Raw genomic sequence first — 16,437 nt, 5'->3', positions numbered from 1 at the left:
ATAGTCTCATTAGATATTTGTTAATTTTCCAAATGCATTCATTAACTTTATCATCTAAATGTGTTATTATTGTATTCAAAAATAAAAAAAAGATAATGTCAAATTTATTGTTATAACTGCTTTTTTCTTTTTAAAAAAATATATATATATTTATATGCATGAATATATTTATTACTTGAAAATGATGCTGGCTTTGAAACTATAAGGTTAATTTTTATTTCATGTGAAGTTAATATAAATAATTTATTAATTAGCTTCTAATATAAACTGTGAGTAGATTAGAAATTAATAAAATAAAGATATTCGGTTGTGTAGATAGAAAACCAGTATTTTGTTAAAAAAGTATTCCTGAATTGTAAAATGGTAGTATATGAAAATAAACAACTTTTTTTGTTTTGAATTCCTAAAATTCCAGATCATCCAGAATCATTTTTGTTCTTATTAGAGTAAAAAAAAAATTAATAATCAATTTTTTGGTGACAGATGGAAGGTCTCAGATATTTAGGACATTCATTCACTTAAAAATATCCATTATTTAAATTTTATTTTATTATTTAAACTTTATTTTATAATTAATTGTATTTCAGTTAAAAATGATAAGTAATTTATAAACATTTATACTTAATTTGGTTGCTTTTTAGGTTAGATTTAATTGTTTATGTTGCAATTACTTACTGCATAACATAACTTTAAAATTTTTACATGGACATGACACTTGTACAACATTGCTTATTCTGCTATTAAACTCACCCCCCCCCCCCCCCCGTGTAATCTGCATTGTGAAAAATATAAGCTTGTCACAATGTAGATTATTTTTAGTATTAAAAATAGAGGTAGACCAAAAATTGCATCCCAGTATTACAACTTACAACCCTTTGAAAAATATAGACCCATAATTTCTTACTAAATCTTTGGTATTGCGTTATGCATTGTTTTTGAGTTACAAGATGATATGATGTTTATAGTATATGCATTTTCTTACTCATCCGCTGCTGGTAATATATGAATTTATTTTTTTAATAGAAATTGTAAAGATTATTTTTGTTTTTTCTTCAAATTTTTTTGATAATTATTAAAATTTATTCATATTTCATTACAATAATAGTAATATCAGTAATGTTTAATTACTATTAATAAATTATGTATAAAAATCTTTATTCTTAGGTTTAATACCTTTTTCCCCAAATTCCTAAACTTTTTTCATAATTATTTATATAATTAAATAATCATTTAATCTAATATTATTTTGCTAGCACAAACATTTCAAAGAAATTAATTTCACTCAAGTTACATCATTAAATTAAAATAATAATGAAGTAATTAAAATATATATATATATATATTATATATATATATTTAATTAATTACTTATTTTCCTAATGTGTATGTTGAAATCTGTTAAGCTAGTGAACAATAAGCAATCCTCCCCCTGGCCCAATGAGATAAAGACATGTAAGTGAGGTGTAGTCTTATACAGACTCAGGTCATCCATTCTTGAAACGTGTGGTTAATTCAACCCCGACTCCAAAGTACACTGGTTTCTGCTATCTGATATTCTAATCTGTATAAAGCAACTAACTTTTACTGGAATTTGAACCTCAGAACTTTCACCTAAGAAAATCAGCTGTTAAACAACTAATTTGTTATAAGTTTGATTTACTTTATATATATATTTGTACTTGAAACAATTAATTAGAATTAGCATTTACAAAAACATTTAAATCAGCTGATTTTGAAAACTGAAATTTCATTGCCATTTATATGAGACATTAATGAAAACATCTGATACAGCTATTTCAGGAACAGTGAAACCTGATTAATGCTAGAATAAGAGTGGTATTAGAATGACTAGGGATGCCTTTGACTGTATAAGGTAATTTTGATAATAGAGGTTAAAGATATTGTATTGAATAATTACTTGCTCAGTTCAGAACAAAAGATTAGTTGCTTTCTTTGCTGTTCATTACATTATTTTTTTATCTGTATAGAACTACATTAATTAATATGACTAATTATTTTACTGGAGGGTAAGAAACAAACCATGTACTGAAGGAGTTTAGAAATTTTATCTACTGTTTTTATTTTTACTCCTTCCACATTCAAGGTGTCATATTTTCACGGCCTTCTTGGTTTTTATAAACAAAAATTTATCAATATTGCCAGTTTCCACAGAATAACTTAAATCTAAAAAAGTTCACTTTGCATTATATGTGTTTCAGTATCACTTAATCTATTATCTTTTATGTACACTTTATACATTGTTAATTAGAATATTTCTAGCATTACAAATATTAAAGAAAAGTATTATGAATTTGCATTACTTAATTGGCTTCCAATCTTTTTTCTTCTATAACCATGTTTTTGACAATTATTTCTTACATTATAATCATTCTATTCTTTTCAAAAGTATAACTTGTATTCGTATGAAATTATTTATAAAAAAAAAATCCTTTTTTTTCATTGGTAAAAAATCTTTTTTAATTAACTGAATTTATGTGATTCAGTGTAGTCTCTAGTACAATTTATTTTTCACCATTCATGTTGCTTCCCTTTTCCTTTAATAAAAATGTTATTGTGTTCATAAATTTATTGAAATGAGCTTAAATAATGTCTTTATAAAATAGATATTGAAGGACTGCATGATTACAGTTTTCTAACTGCTTGCAAAAGTCATCCTTGTTTTTATAGTTAACTATTTTTTTATTAGTAATATCCACATTTAAAATATTTATCTTTAGTATTACTTTTTTATATTACGCTTTCACATGTTATTTACTTTATTTTCTTCTTATGCATCTTCCTTGGTCATTAGCGATTCTAATTTCTCCCATAATATTTTTGTCACTGGTAAAAAAAAGAAAATTTCTTCTAGCATAATTTAACTTTATTTAAGAATGATTTTGTTAAATATTGCGCATCAAATCAGTACATACAGTATTAATTGGTATATCCTTGCTAAAGAGTGAATTTTTCAAGATGCTACTCTTGTAGATTCTACTTGTTTAATGAAAGAGAAAAATTAACCGACAGAAGTATGATAATATAAATTTCACCAGGCTGCAGGTGACCATTTTGCACAAATCAACTCCTCAGAGCATTCAATTTAAGAATTTAAAAGTATAGATGCACTATACTATTAGAAAATTATTTTATTTTTGTTACAGATTATTCAACTATAATTTACGTTATATATAATATAAACTGCTTACTAATATATTATTTATTTTCCTCAAACGCTGTCAGCTATTCTGCAATCTTCAGGAGGGATAATTTATATTTAAGATATATAAAAGTTTAAAACTCACATATTTAAGTATACATAACAGTTGATCATCATTTTGTAAAAGTTGAAGTCTTAAGTTGAAATAACTACATCCGTATTGTAATAGTATCACAATTGTTATACTACAAGATAACAATTGTGATACTATTACAATACAGACGTACTTACTTCAACTTAAGACTTTTAGAAAATGACAATCAATTATTATGTACATTTAAAATGTGAGTTTTAAAATTTTATGTATTTCAATTATAAATTATAATCCCTTCTGAAGATACCAGGGTAGCCGAAAGAGCTTGAGGGAAACAAGTAATATATTGGTAAGCAGTTTATATTATATATAATAGTACTTTACCAACGTTGCCATGTTAGAAAAACTTAATTTATGTTTCATATAATGTGAATAATTCTTTTAAATGATTGTGAAACATTTGGTAAATAATATACATCACCAATAGTTATACGCCTTTAGCAGAATGAAAAAAAAAACTTCCCGAGGAATACCTTCCTCTAATCGTGGTGTTATGGCATGCTTTTATTTTGTTGGGATCTTTTCTATAAACTTGATGTTTATACACTGGTTCTAGTGGCATAGATTTTAATTCTGTTTCATCTAAATGTAAAATTATATTACTGGATGGAACTAACCTGATTTATCTATATCAAATAGCAGTGAATCAATCCTTCTCATGTGGTAAACTTCTTGTCTATAAATTGAAATTATCTGAACCAGTCATAAGTAAAAAAAAATGTCAAGGTTGGATGTACTTTTATTAAGGTAGTTAGAATAGTCTAAAGCTAATCTGACTAAATTTATAGCCACTGATTTTGTTGGTGTGTTTAACAATGATCTAAATCAGTGGTTCCCAAACCTTTCCGAGTTGCAGCGCCCTTTTTCAATTAAAATTTTTCCATGGTGCCCTACCGTAAGTAAAATCATGACTACTTGTAAGTAAGAGATAAAAATAAATAAAACTTTTATATCTTCATTATTTTTTTTACTTTATTAACATTAAATTAATGATTATAAATGTCTTGGTTCAATTAGTTATGAATATACAATATTTCATGGCGCCCCTATGAAGAGCCATGTCTCTCCTAGGCACCAGGTCCACAGTTTGGAAATCACTGATCTAAATTATTAATATCAACAATATTGATTAATTTGGATCATGATTGTATCTGCTTTTGCGGTGGTAGTGAGGTTACTCTTACATATTTATTGTTGGATATTCTGAAGTAAACACGCTTGTATCCTCTTCTTCAAAGCAGGTTAGGGGACAGTGTAATAAAACCTAAATTAGTTTGGCTCATCATGCTTTGCTTCCAGCTCTTGATGAAAAAAGGTTATGTAAATATTTCTACCTTCCTCCATCAAAATCCCCTTCACAAGAAATCTGCAGACAACCTTTTCCAATATGGTTGTTGTCATATTTTTGGTGAAATTTAGCATATTAATACGCATGACTTTATTTCCTTGGTACCACTATTTTATGTATCTGTAGTATTTGTGTAAACTGTACCTGTATTTACTTGTATATACCAAACCCCTACAGAAACAGTAGTATCATATTGGGTCAGTCTAACTCTGAAGTGTTACTGTAAGAAAATGTGTTACAATTTTAAAAATGTATTTATAGGAGACCATTCTTTCAGTATTGTAATTTGAATCGATCCTAATCCTTTTTTAAATTGATAAAAAGTTTATTTTTTATTCTCATTTCGTAATTGTTTATTTAGTAGTAAAAGAATCTGTAGACAAATAATGTGGCCACCACATATGATGCAAATTTTATTTGTTGATGAAGCTAAACGTCATGTTTTTTTAATTTAATAACATTACCTTTGTATAATCTTTGTTATGAATGGATCATAATATAATCCTGTGGAACAGCCATATAATCTTTTCGAATTTTATCAACAAGAATTAATTTAGCGTGCAACAGCAAAAGAGCTAATTCTTAGCGGTTGTTAATAAGAATTTTCCTGCTGTTTCCTTTTATTATATCAATGAGCCAATAAACTATTAGGTAACATATATCTAATTGAAGCTCCACTTATATTTAATTTTTTTTTTAACAGCATTTGTAATGGGTCAGCTATAAAATTCTGTATGTGTAAATTTTGCATCGGGTCAATATTTTTGAGCAGACAACTACAATCCATGCAGACAAGCAACAATGATCAAAAGAATATTTTACAATAGGGGATTAATTTGAAGGTTGTCTCCAATTGAACAAAACTGAATAATATAAGGTGATTATAAAGAATATTTAATCGGGTCGCATTGACCTGACGTAAGTTATTAAGTGTTGGTTTACAATCCTTCTAAGTAAAAAATTTAAGTTTTTATAGTTATCAACCTGATTTACTTTTGTTTTAATATAGATAACATTATTTTAACTGTTTGTTTTCTCCAATCAGTTTTCCAGCGACTGCCGGATGTGAGTGTATAGGCAAATTCAATTGCTGCTACTGGCTTGCCAGGCCTGACATAGCTGCAGATGTAAATGTATTAGATGCAGATGGTAAATGTTTAGAACCGACTCAGGTCAACCGCTCCTGAGATGTGTGGTTAATTGAAATCCGACCACCAAAGAATCCACAGTTTAGAATTCAAATCCATATAAAAACAACTGCCTTTACAAGGACTTGAACCTCAAACTCTCGACTTCAAAAATCAGTGGATTTTGTGATGACGAATTTAACCACTAGACTAACCCGACATTATTATTTTAAATATATAGATTAATTTTAAAAACTTTTAATTTAATTGATATTATGTATAAGCTTCCTTTGCTTGAAATAATTTATAAAATAAATAATTATCTTGTTACTTGTATTTAGATTAACAAACATTACTTGCGTTTGTAGTTTGGAATCCTTAAATATAAACAAACAAAAACTTGAGACTACATGGAAGAAGGGGGTGTTTTTGTATAATTACTTTTTTTTATGTAAATGGAACCCTTTGCAAACGTATAATGAAATACATTAATATATATTTAATGTATTTTTAAACATTTGAAAATGTTTAAAGAGTTTTTGTGTTTTGGAATTGTTTTTGAAGAAATGACTGATCTCTCAGAAACCATTTGTTACCCCAGACACCTCCTTTATGTTATTTATAGATAATGACTTGCAATATCTTACAAAAAGTTTGTAATGCACCACTACAAACATTGGTGTTATTTGTTTAACAAAAATGTGTTAATTCATTTTTCAGGTGTTAACTTCAATTTTATTTCAGTAATACTATGAGAAACTACTGCTGTATAAAGCCTTGATAATGTTCCAAGTTACGTATATTATACTGTTTAAGGATAACATTTTTTGTAACTCCTTCGTGATTATATTCCTCAGTAATGAAAAGTTAAAATTTTTGTCTGAAATTGTGTGCCTGACAGTTACAAACTAAAACAAAAAAACATACAAGTTGTTAACAGAACTTATTGCTAGAGAATGTAGTATGTTTTAAGAAGAAAATTTGTAATGTTTTTTTTTTTTTTTAGTAAATCATAGTGTTTATTTATTGTTGTTACAATCCATACATGTATTAATGATAAATTACTGTTAATTACTGTTAATTGTTTAGTAAAGTTAAATAATTAAACTCTTTCAGCTGCAAATGCACATAAGCCTGTGGCATTGAGTACATTGGGTTCAAGATTTTTTTGGACTGATGTTGGAAGCGAGGCAATTTATAATGCTAAGATAAACAATGAAGATTATGATCGTGTAACTGTGTCAAAATTAAAATCCTACTCTAAAAAGTATTTTTCTAAAATTTATGGTATTGTTTCAATTTCCCAAGAATCGTATCTTGATCCTAAAGAATGTAGCAAAGTTAAAGAACGAAAGGATCAGGTAAGACAGTTTATAAATATTTATTATTCAGCTACCAAACATTTTTATATATGTAATTTAAGTAGATTAGTTCCCATTATTTAAATTTGCCAAGTTTGTGATCCATTTTCTCAAAAACCATTCAGCCAAAATTTCAAGGCATTATTTGCGTACTTGTATTGAAACTGCGCAAGTATACTTATGTGATATTGTTTTTTACCAAAGAAAAAATATAAATTCTTAAGAAATGTTAAACTTTTTCAAATTTTGAAGCAGAAAAATGTTTTTATGATGTTATTTTCCAGTAGTTTTTCATAATTTAGCTTCAGTAGTTACAGAAGTTTTTGAAAATTGATTTCATGGCTGATAAAATTGGACTAAGTTGAGAATGTTTGTGGGAGTATTTTGTCTTCAAACTGCAGCTACGTTGTTACACCAAGAATCTTTTGCAGTGAATATAATTCATGGTTCAGAGAGTTATCGGTCTACTTCTTGAGAAATTATATAGCTTGTACATCATTTTTCATTTTTTCAGATCATCTATAGTTTTACTGAAACATTTTGCTTTCTGAAAGACACTTTTGTTTTATGTTTTGTGCCAGCATTTGTTAATGTGATTGATCCTGATATAGAAGTGTAAATATTTCCTTTTTAACAGAATAATTTCCTACTAAAAGTGTGCGGATTCAATTTGAAGTAAAAGTGAAGTTTTGACATAAAAGTTCCTTTACAAAATTTGGAACTTGAAAAATGGGGATTTTGACCATGTTAAATCATGAACAAATTAAACAAAAAATTAACGACTACATACACATTTAATAAAAAACCCAATTTTATCTCATGAAAAAATTTACTGTTATACACTCTAAACCAAACGTTTTTTTGGGAGGTTTAGTCATTCACTCTCCTCAACTTAATATTTGACCCTAGGCAAGATAACTCTATTTACTTTGATCAGGTTGAGAGAAGCTTTTAAACTTTACTTGAACAAATATATAAAAAGGCATCACTCCCCAGGTTTATGAGCTTGCCTTAATTGTAGACTACAAAAATAAAATTTTCTTTTTTTTTAGAAAAGGAAAACTTTAATTTTTATTTGAGAAATATCTTTTCTTACTTCATTTTGAGGTAAATACCATTCTTATTACAAGTCTTGTTCCTAAAAGTTCAGCTTTGTTTTTTCTCCAAATTAAGTCCGCATTATTTTCATCTTCCATGTTTCCTCTGTTCATCACTATTTTTACTATTTCACTATTTCACTATTTATTAGCCACTAATGTCAGTGGCTTGCTGTGTGACTCCATAGAATGTTGAAGTTTAGTAATATAGAAACCGGTTTATTAAGCATGACAGGTTGTTGGCATTTTATGTTACACCTTGTTTCCTAGATACTATTCCTTGAGACATTCTTTGTGTTGTAGACTGCATCAGGTTCAGAAATTTAAAAAAAAGTTTATTTAAAATATCTTAGGTCAGGCATTACGCAATTGACCTTGAAAGACTTGCCAAATGCCTACTGTTCCTATTTAATGTACTCTTCTTATGTTCGGTTTTTTTTTACAGTACTACTGTTCCAATTCTTAATGCCCGGTTGTTTCCTTAGTAAGATGCGAAACCTGGCCTAACAAATCCTATACTCAAGAGAAGAGAGAACGAGAATGCTACATGTTCCTTTGGCTTAGAAGGATTTCATATTCCAGGACTAAATATCTTTCATTTTCATTGCCTTGTTGGTATGATCTATGTGTCTTCTGAAAAAATGCTGATTAAGCCATTCTTGAACATATCATTTTCAGTTAACTCAATGATTTGATGTATACAGACTGACAAGTGATTCAGTTGATCCTCTAGTATGTTTTTATGCGAGCAACTAGTAGAGTTTCATTTCAAATGTTGTTTTCTCCTTTGGTGAATTACTATCCCTATGAAGAGAAATGTACAATTCATTATTTGTGCAGTTTTGGCTTTAGTTTTTTTAACGGCATTTTATATTTCTGTTTTTTTTTTAATAACTTAAAATTGATATTCATCTTTTATTTCATGCTTATCTTTCTTATCGATGAGTTCTTGTGTAATTTTTTGTAGACTGTTAACTATTAATTTTATATCATCTGATCTACTACAAATCAAATTCAGTTCATTTTAATGAGTCTAGTATTGTATTATTAATGCTTACTGTAATCCATTTTTCCTTTTTTAGTATAAATAGTGTTTTAAACAGAACTTTTTAGTATTTCATTGTTCTTATTTTAGAATCAAACCATTCACTTGATATGTTCTTAGTCTTAAAATAAATAAGTCAGTATTGCTATTAAATGTACCTGTAAGACCTTGTTTAATGTCATTATATTATATCATGCCTACATTGATGATCATGTTCTTAATTAAAGTTCTGTGTGTATCATTATTATGTGATTTGTGTCTGTAAGTTTTACCAAAAATATTTTTTCTTAAGGTGATGTGGCTTTATTAAGTGAGCTTCATATATTTAATTTCCAAATATTTCAGTCATATTCTAAGATTCATATATCACATTTTCTAATGAGAAAATCTGGTTTACGTTTAGATAATACTAGGGCTGTTCAATTTTAATGGAATCATGGATTTTGAATTCTCGCCTCGAAGTTGAAATAGTGAACCATGCATACTGTCAAGGTGTTTTACAATGGTTATGTGAAAAAATTTGCAAAAATAGATCAGAGTGTTGGTGAGATGACTGATTGTTCCTTCAGTATGACAATGTTCCCGCACACACAGCTTTGTCAATTTGTCAGTGTTATGCCAAAAATCAGTCTTCCCTCAGCCTCCCTACTTGCCAGACCTGGCTCCTTGTGATTTTTGCTTATTTCTGAAATTAAAATCTGTTATGAAATGATGCTGTTTTGTGACTGTTAATGACATTAATACAAATTATTCACACACCTTAAAGGCCATTTCAAATGAAGCTTAACAATTCGCGAAGTGGAAACAACGCTGGGAAAAGTGTGTGAATAGGTGACGGTAGTACTTTGAAGGGGACAAGGACTAATTATTTGTAAAATTAATAATAAAGATTAAAAAAATAAAGTTCTGTTATTTTCTGAACAGACCTCATATGCAGTTGAAAACATGATATTAAAGAACTTAGTGTATTTATTCTTTATTACTCTTTGCATTAAATTTATTTTTATTATATATTGTGTTAATTGATCTTATTTCTTCCTTAGGTTGAAGAAGACATATTAGAGGTTGTAGATAAAAAAAATAAGCTTTTGGAGGATATGAGTGAAAGTGTTGAAAAAGGAGAATTATTATGTTTCAATAACGGAATAGAATCATCCGGTGAATGTATATGTAAACCAGGCTTTAGTGGAGATCATTGTGAATTATCTCTTTGTCATAATTATTGTTTACATGGAGAAGATTGTGTTATTATAAATAATAAACCTGTATGTAAATGCAATTCAACATGGAAGGGAGAAAGATGTGATATCGATGTGTGTCTTGGTTATTGTTATAACGGTGGTGATTGTTCAGTTGATAATAAAAAGATACCGAGGTGTAATTGTAGTGATGAATTCACTGGAGAGCGCTGTGATAAACATGTGAAAATGCAGCATCTTTGTATTGCACATTGTAGTTTAATGGTAGCTGGTTTTGATGAACAACAAATAATTGATATGTCATCTAGTCATGAAATTCCCGAAGTTTTAGCAAAACCTCCTTCACCTTGCAGGTATAGTACTTTTTCTTCTTTTGTTAAAAGTTGATTTTCTTTCTAAGCAGTAAGCAATATGAAGTATGAGAACCAATTTAAATAAATGCATATGAAATTTAAACTATTTTATTTTAATCACTACACAGCTACAAAAAAGAAAATGTTTTTTATGTGCGAATGTACTCGAAAAACAAGTTCAAAAAATTCAAAACAAAAAAAGATAGGCTACCATCTTTTGCTACTGTAAAGAATTTTGTTTATATGAAGATGAAAATAACAGCAGATGTTTATTGTGAAACATTAACATAGCTTGGGAGAGTGATACGTAATAAATAGTAATGGATGCTAATGAAGGGAATTAATTTTTTTATATGACATCTCTACCGCTAAGGGTGTACTAAACAAATTTAATTTGCATGCTTCTTACCATCCCCCTTTCAAGCCCCAGATTTGGCACTGTCTGATTTTCATCTGGTCACAAAATTGAAGAATTGGCTGGCTACTTGATACTTCAAAAGTGATGACAGATAGGTACTTCAGCGACGCCATTCTTTGTAGAGGAAATAGACAAACTGATGTCAAATACATGAATTTGTGCAGGTCTTTGTCAAAAAGTAACATGAGAATATATGTAATTTTTGTTTATAGTAACATTTTTCTATTTATTTGTTTATTTTTATTGCTCAACTTGAGGTTAAGTTATAATATTTCTCAGATTTAAATCGTTCTTTACGTGTCTTAATGTTAAGGGTGTGACTTAATACTTGTTAGGGGTGATACACACTCTGTGAGATTGAGCTTTGAGTACTTGAAGGTATGAACATAGCTACCTGGCTTTTAGAGAGCTCTACCTTATATTATACAGCATTCTGATAATATAATATTATTTTGAAATATGATATTTCAGTAAACATAAAAATACTTTATACAGGTTAGAAAAGAAAAATTATATCGATCGAATTGTTGATAAGCTTATTTCATTGAAAACAAAAAGGGAAATACTTCAGCATTTGCCTGGATAGATAGATGAAAACTGAAAAAATTTTGGTCAGAGCAAAAAAAGTAATAAATAAAAAGAAAAGTGGAAAAGATTTGAGTACATATTTTTATTAAGAAATTTTTTTTCCAAAAGTGACTTTTTTTTTAATAAAACAACCTTTTTAAAGTAATCTTTAATAAATCATTTAGATTATTAAATAATAATATTATTAAAGGAAAGAAGCACAATAAGGTCTTATGTTAGCTGTGTAACATAGAGTTCTCTTGTCTGGTTTGATAAAGTTAACTTATTTTTATTTTTTTATAATAAAAAAATAAAACATGAAATTTTTGAAAGATTTTATTATGCTTTATACGAGAGGTTATCTCTAAAGTAAAGACAGTTTCATTATTAAAAAAACTTATTCTGAAAACTTTAAATATTTTTATTTCTCTTAAACTACATACTTTATTTTACTTCTCTATATAATCGCCACTTTGAAACACCAGGAAAAAGAAGAGCCAGGTCAGAAATCGTTGAGCAATGATCTTTTCTGATTTCATCATTGACAAATTTCAACAGGTCCTCTGTTATTATCGAGGGCCTCCTCAGACATTCTTCATCGTGCACATTAATTCTGATATTTCTAATCCTTTCACACCATTTTTGAACGTTTCTTTCATCCATTACATTATAACCTTACACAGCACCAACTGCCTATGAATTTCAGCCGGCTTAATGTTTTGATGGTTTAAAAAACATATGACTCGATGTATTTCACAGTTGGCTGTAACATCGATTATACTACAAAGCGACAACTTACAGACAACAATGCAGTGTGCTCATTAGTAGCATGGCTATGAAATACACAGGTTCACCGACCTTAAGGAGAGCAATTTCCCAGTGGTCTTTACTTTACAGATATCCCTCGTTCTATACTTGTGCACATATTTATGTAATTTATCCACCGCATAAATAAAATTTGTTCTTGTAGCTAATTTATCAATATTAAACAAAAACTTTGCTTAACTTATGTGAAAATGTTTACAGTCTGTAAAATAACCCATTATTTATTCATTATTTTGCAGGTGTTCAGATTTTATGAATTTGAAGAGTCCTTCAGATAAATTTGTAAGTAGTGATAGAAATAATAATACTACTAAAATGGAACTGTTGCCGTCAGTGAGTAGCGAATATGTAAAATGTAATACAAAGTTATATGAAATTTCTATAGGTATTCTTGCTTTGGTATGCCTGATTTTAATGGGATTGTCAGCTGTACTTGGATTTAAGGTTTTGTCATTAAGAAAACGTCCTCGTATTAAGAAAAGAATTATTGTGAACAAGAATGTTACACCATTAACGTCACTACCACAAAATACTGACCAGTGTGAAATCACTATTGAGAATTGTTGTAATATGAACATTTGTGAAACGGTAAGGTTTTTTGTTTTATGTATATGTATAATTGTAATAATTTTTTTTAAGTTCTAAGAATAACACGGGTGCTTTAATTATCCCTTTGTTGTGTTTATTCTATAATTACAAAATAACTGTTCATTTACATTTGCTTTAATCAAATACAATAGATGGTATACATGCTATATTTTAATGATTTTCCTTCACTTTAAAAAGTATTTTTTTTATCCTGCAGCAGGATCATGGTAAGATTGTAAACTATCTATCTACCTTGAACAAAGGTAAAATCTCATGGTTGCTTAACCTTTTGCTTTTCTCCTTTTTGTTTTTTATTCTTTCTTTTTTGCGCGAGTATTATTGAAATTGGATCGGTTGCTTTCATTTGTAATGGTAGAACCATCTCTCAGTTTATCCAACCATCTCTTGGCCAGAAAAGTATCCATTTCTTTGTTGGGACTTAGCAGAGCAGTGACCTTCTTTGCCCGAGAAACTGTCAAAGGACTAAGGATTGCAAATAAAACCAAACTAATAGCTGAGGTGCTTACATGGTAAAGTTGGGCCTGTTGCTCATAAATTTACTGTACATGGACTTACTGTCCGTGTACTGATATCTGGTTTTATGAAGCAAAATGTTTATTATACAAAGTTATATATTTTATTTTTATTATAATCTTAAAATTAAGAACTTAAAATACTTATTCTCTAATATCTAGCATCATTGTGCTCCATTTTAGTTTTGGTAATGATGTTATAGATACTATTCTTTTTTTTTGCTAAGAGTTGCATTTACTGTAACATAACATATGTTAAACATAACATATGTCTTGTTTGATTAAGATTTTATGTAATTGATAATTAATACTCTTTCTATTAAAAACTATAAAAAAAATAGTAATAAAAAACAAAAAAAAATTTAATACCTGTAATGAAATTATTAATTAAAAGTGTATAATGAAAAGGGCCTTTTTTGTTTGTATCATTAAGATCATTAAGGATCTGGTTGCATTCATTCTGATTTTTTTGGTTTTTTTTTTTTACTTTTTAACAGTTAGCTGTAATTATGTGTCACGAAAATAATCAAATTTTTTAATAATTTTATGCTACATCTATGATAATATTTTAGTCGCTTCATGTTCAGTTATTGGATTTAATTTCATACGTTTGTATGATTTGGTGGTGTTTGGATAATTATTTATTTCAAATTTTTGTTTGTTGTTTTTGTTAAATTGATAAAGAGGTGTTTATCTTGTGCAGTAATGGTTGTTTGTTATCGATCATGGTAATGGATTTTTCTTTTTTAAATAAAGAAACTTTTTATTGCACCGTGACTTTGACTTTGCATTTTTATATATTTGATATTTTGTGTATTATTATTGTTCTGTAGTAATGATAGAATTTTTTTCTGGCTTAGCTTAGCTTTTTTGTCTTCCTAGGATTAGGAGTAGTGCAAGCGACCAAAAAAAAAAAGAAGAAAACAAATACTTTGGTGGTGATATTGGGGAGGGAGCCGATCAAAGTTTACATTTTTTTTTTAATTTTTAAAACTTTTTTGTGTTTATTTAAACTTTAATACTATTAAAAGTTAATAAACTTTTAATACAGTTTTAACTTTTCATAATTCATCCCGATCCCCATAAAAGAAATCTTAGGTAACGTTTTATTTTTATTATTGGTTTACAATTTAGTGAAATTTTGTTTTTGTTACTTCCATTTAACACAGTAAACAGAAAATCAAGAAAAATTCTTTGAAGGTGATTTTGGTGGTGGGGAGCAGAAAAAGTTTTGGGTTTTTTAAAGTTTTTTTGGTTTATTTAAATTTATAATGATAATTTTACAGTAAAGATCATTAATTACCTGCACCCCAAAAAAGAAATTTCGGTAACTTTTTCATATTTAATTGTTTTTCTACTATATAAGATTAAGTAAGTAACCAATGCCAGGAAAATATTACAATTTTCTCGTCAGATTTTTTTGTATTTCAGTGACAATACTTTCGGTCACTTATGTAGTTTTAGTGTTACTGTCCTATTTTTTCTGTGTTTTATCTATAATTAAAAGCAATATATAATCATAATAATATATTTTTATAACTAAACAATACTATTTGATTTAAAATGAACTTATCAGTATGAAGTATTTTTTATCATATAATATTCAGTATGATTTTCTAATTTTTTAAATTGATACAATCTGAATGAGTTTAAAAATATACACGTAAATATGTTTAAAATATTGTTAATCATACTTAATAAACAAGAGACCCATCAATATTTTTTTTGTTTTATTAATTTAAAATTCATTGATGGATCCATTATTATTAACAGCAATTTGGTTGATACCCCATGTATAATTTTTAAAGAAGAAAAACACCTGGAATTAAAGCATGTTTGTTGTATAAAGGAAACCAGTATTTTCTCTTAACTTTCATTTTTATTGTTTATATATTTTTCTTGTTATTAAATGAACCTACTAATTTTACAAAGATTTTGTCATCAAATTAAAAAAAGATAATTTTTGCTAGGTAACTGCCATGTTTGCCACATTCTAATTAATTAAATACATTTAAGGAAAGTTCAAACTGGCACATAGCATTTGTAGTGTTGTAGATGATGGTGTGACAGGTGGAGAAATTTTTAAAAGCTGTTCAACTCCAATTCAGATTTTTAATTTTTTTATGAGTCATTATGGATTTTATTGAAATAAGGATTTTTCCACCTTTAATCCCACCTGGATTTACTTCGGTTAATGATATACTGTATTTCATAATTATGCTTTTCTTTTAATTTTGTTACTTTATATGCAGTATGTATATATTCAAAAGCAAAAACAAAGTTCAGTGCTCTTAATCTTACCTTTTTTTTTCATTTTTTAATTCTCCCTTATGTATCGCTACTGCTTTCAAGGATTGCTCATCATCAGTCGATTAAAATTAAAATTTCAAGATTACACATTAAAATACCATGTTATTACAGATAATTAAAATTTTTTAAACATCTTTGTGGTCACCACTAAATACAGCACTATACTCACCAGGGGTGTACATAAGGGGGGTTACTGGGTTTGAACTCCCCCTTTTGAAGATTTAAGTACTTTTTAATATTAGGCCTGTAAAATAAACATACTATAGATTTACACATATGTATTTGAGTATCTTTTTAAAAATCCATTGAATTCTCTCCTTGTATTTCTCACTCAGAGTAACAAAATCTGTTG

General features: G+C 27.9%; 1 protein-coding gene across 6 annotated transcripts in view; it reads left to right on the top strand.

The window, feature by feature from the left end:
- The window catches only part of LOC142326450 (glycine dehydrogenase (decarboxylating), mitochondrial-like), a 158,763-nt gene that overhangs the window by 11,186 nt on the left and 131,140 nt on the right, over nt 1-16,437 (top strand). For 4 of the 6 annotated variants that reach the window (XR_012756787.1, XR_012756788.1, XM_075368977.1 and 1 more), the window contains exon 2: nt 6,906-7,150. Coding sequence is in view for 4 of the 6 variants with exons in the window: in XM_075368977.1 (XP_075225092.1) it covers nt 6,906-7,150 (245 nt within the window). In the remaining 2 variants the exon portion in view is untranslated. Of the gene's footprint in view, nt 1-6,905; nt 7,151-10,335; nt 10,845-12,893; nt 13,243-16,437 lie in introns of all 6 variants that reach the window. The other 2 variants (XM_075368976.1, XM_075368978.1) reach the window with 1 other exon arrangement.

Source organism: Lycorma delicatula, chromosome 6, assembly GCF_047948215.1.
Source record: "Lycorma delicatula isolate Av1 chromosome 6, ASM4794821v1, whole genome shotgun sequence".
NCBI lineage: Eukaryota > Metazoa > Arthropoda > Insecta > Hemiptera > Fulgoridae > Lycorma > Lycorma delicatula.
The sequence above is the reverse complement of the archived record's forward strand: the minus strand, read 5'-3'. Positions and strand labels throughout refer to the sequence as shown.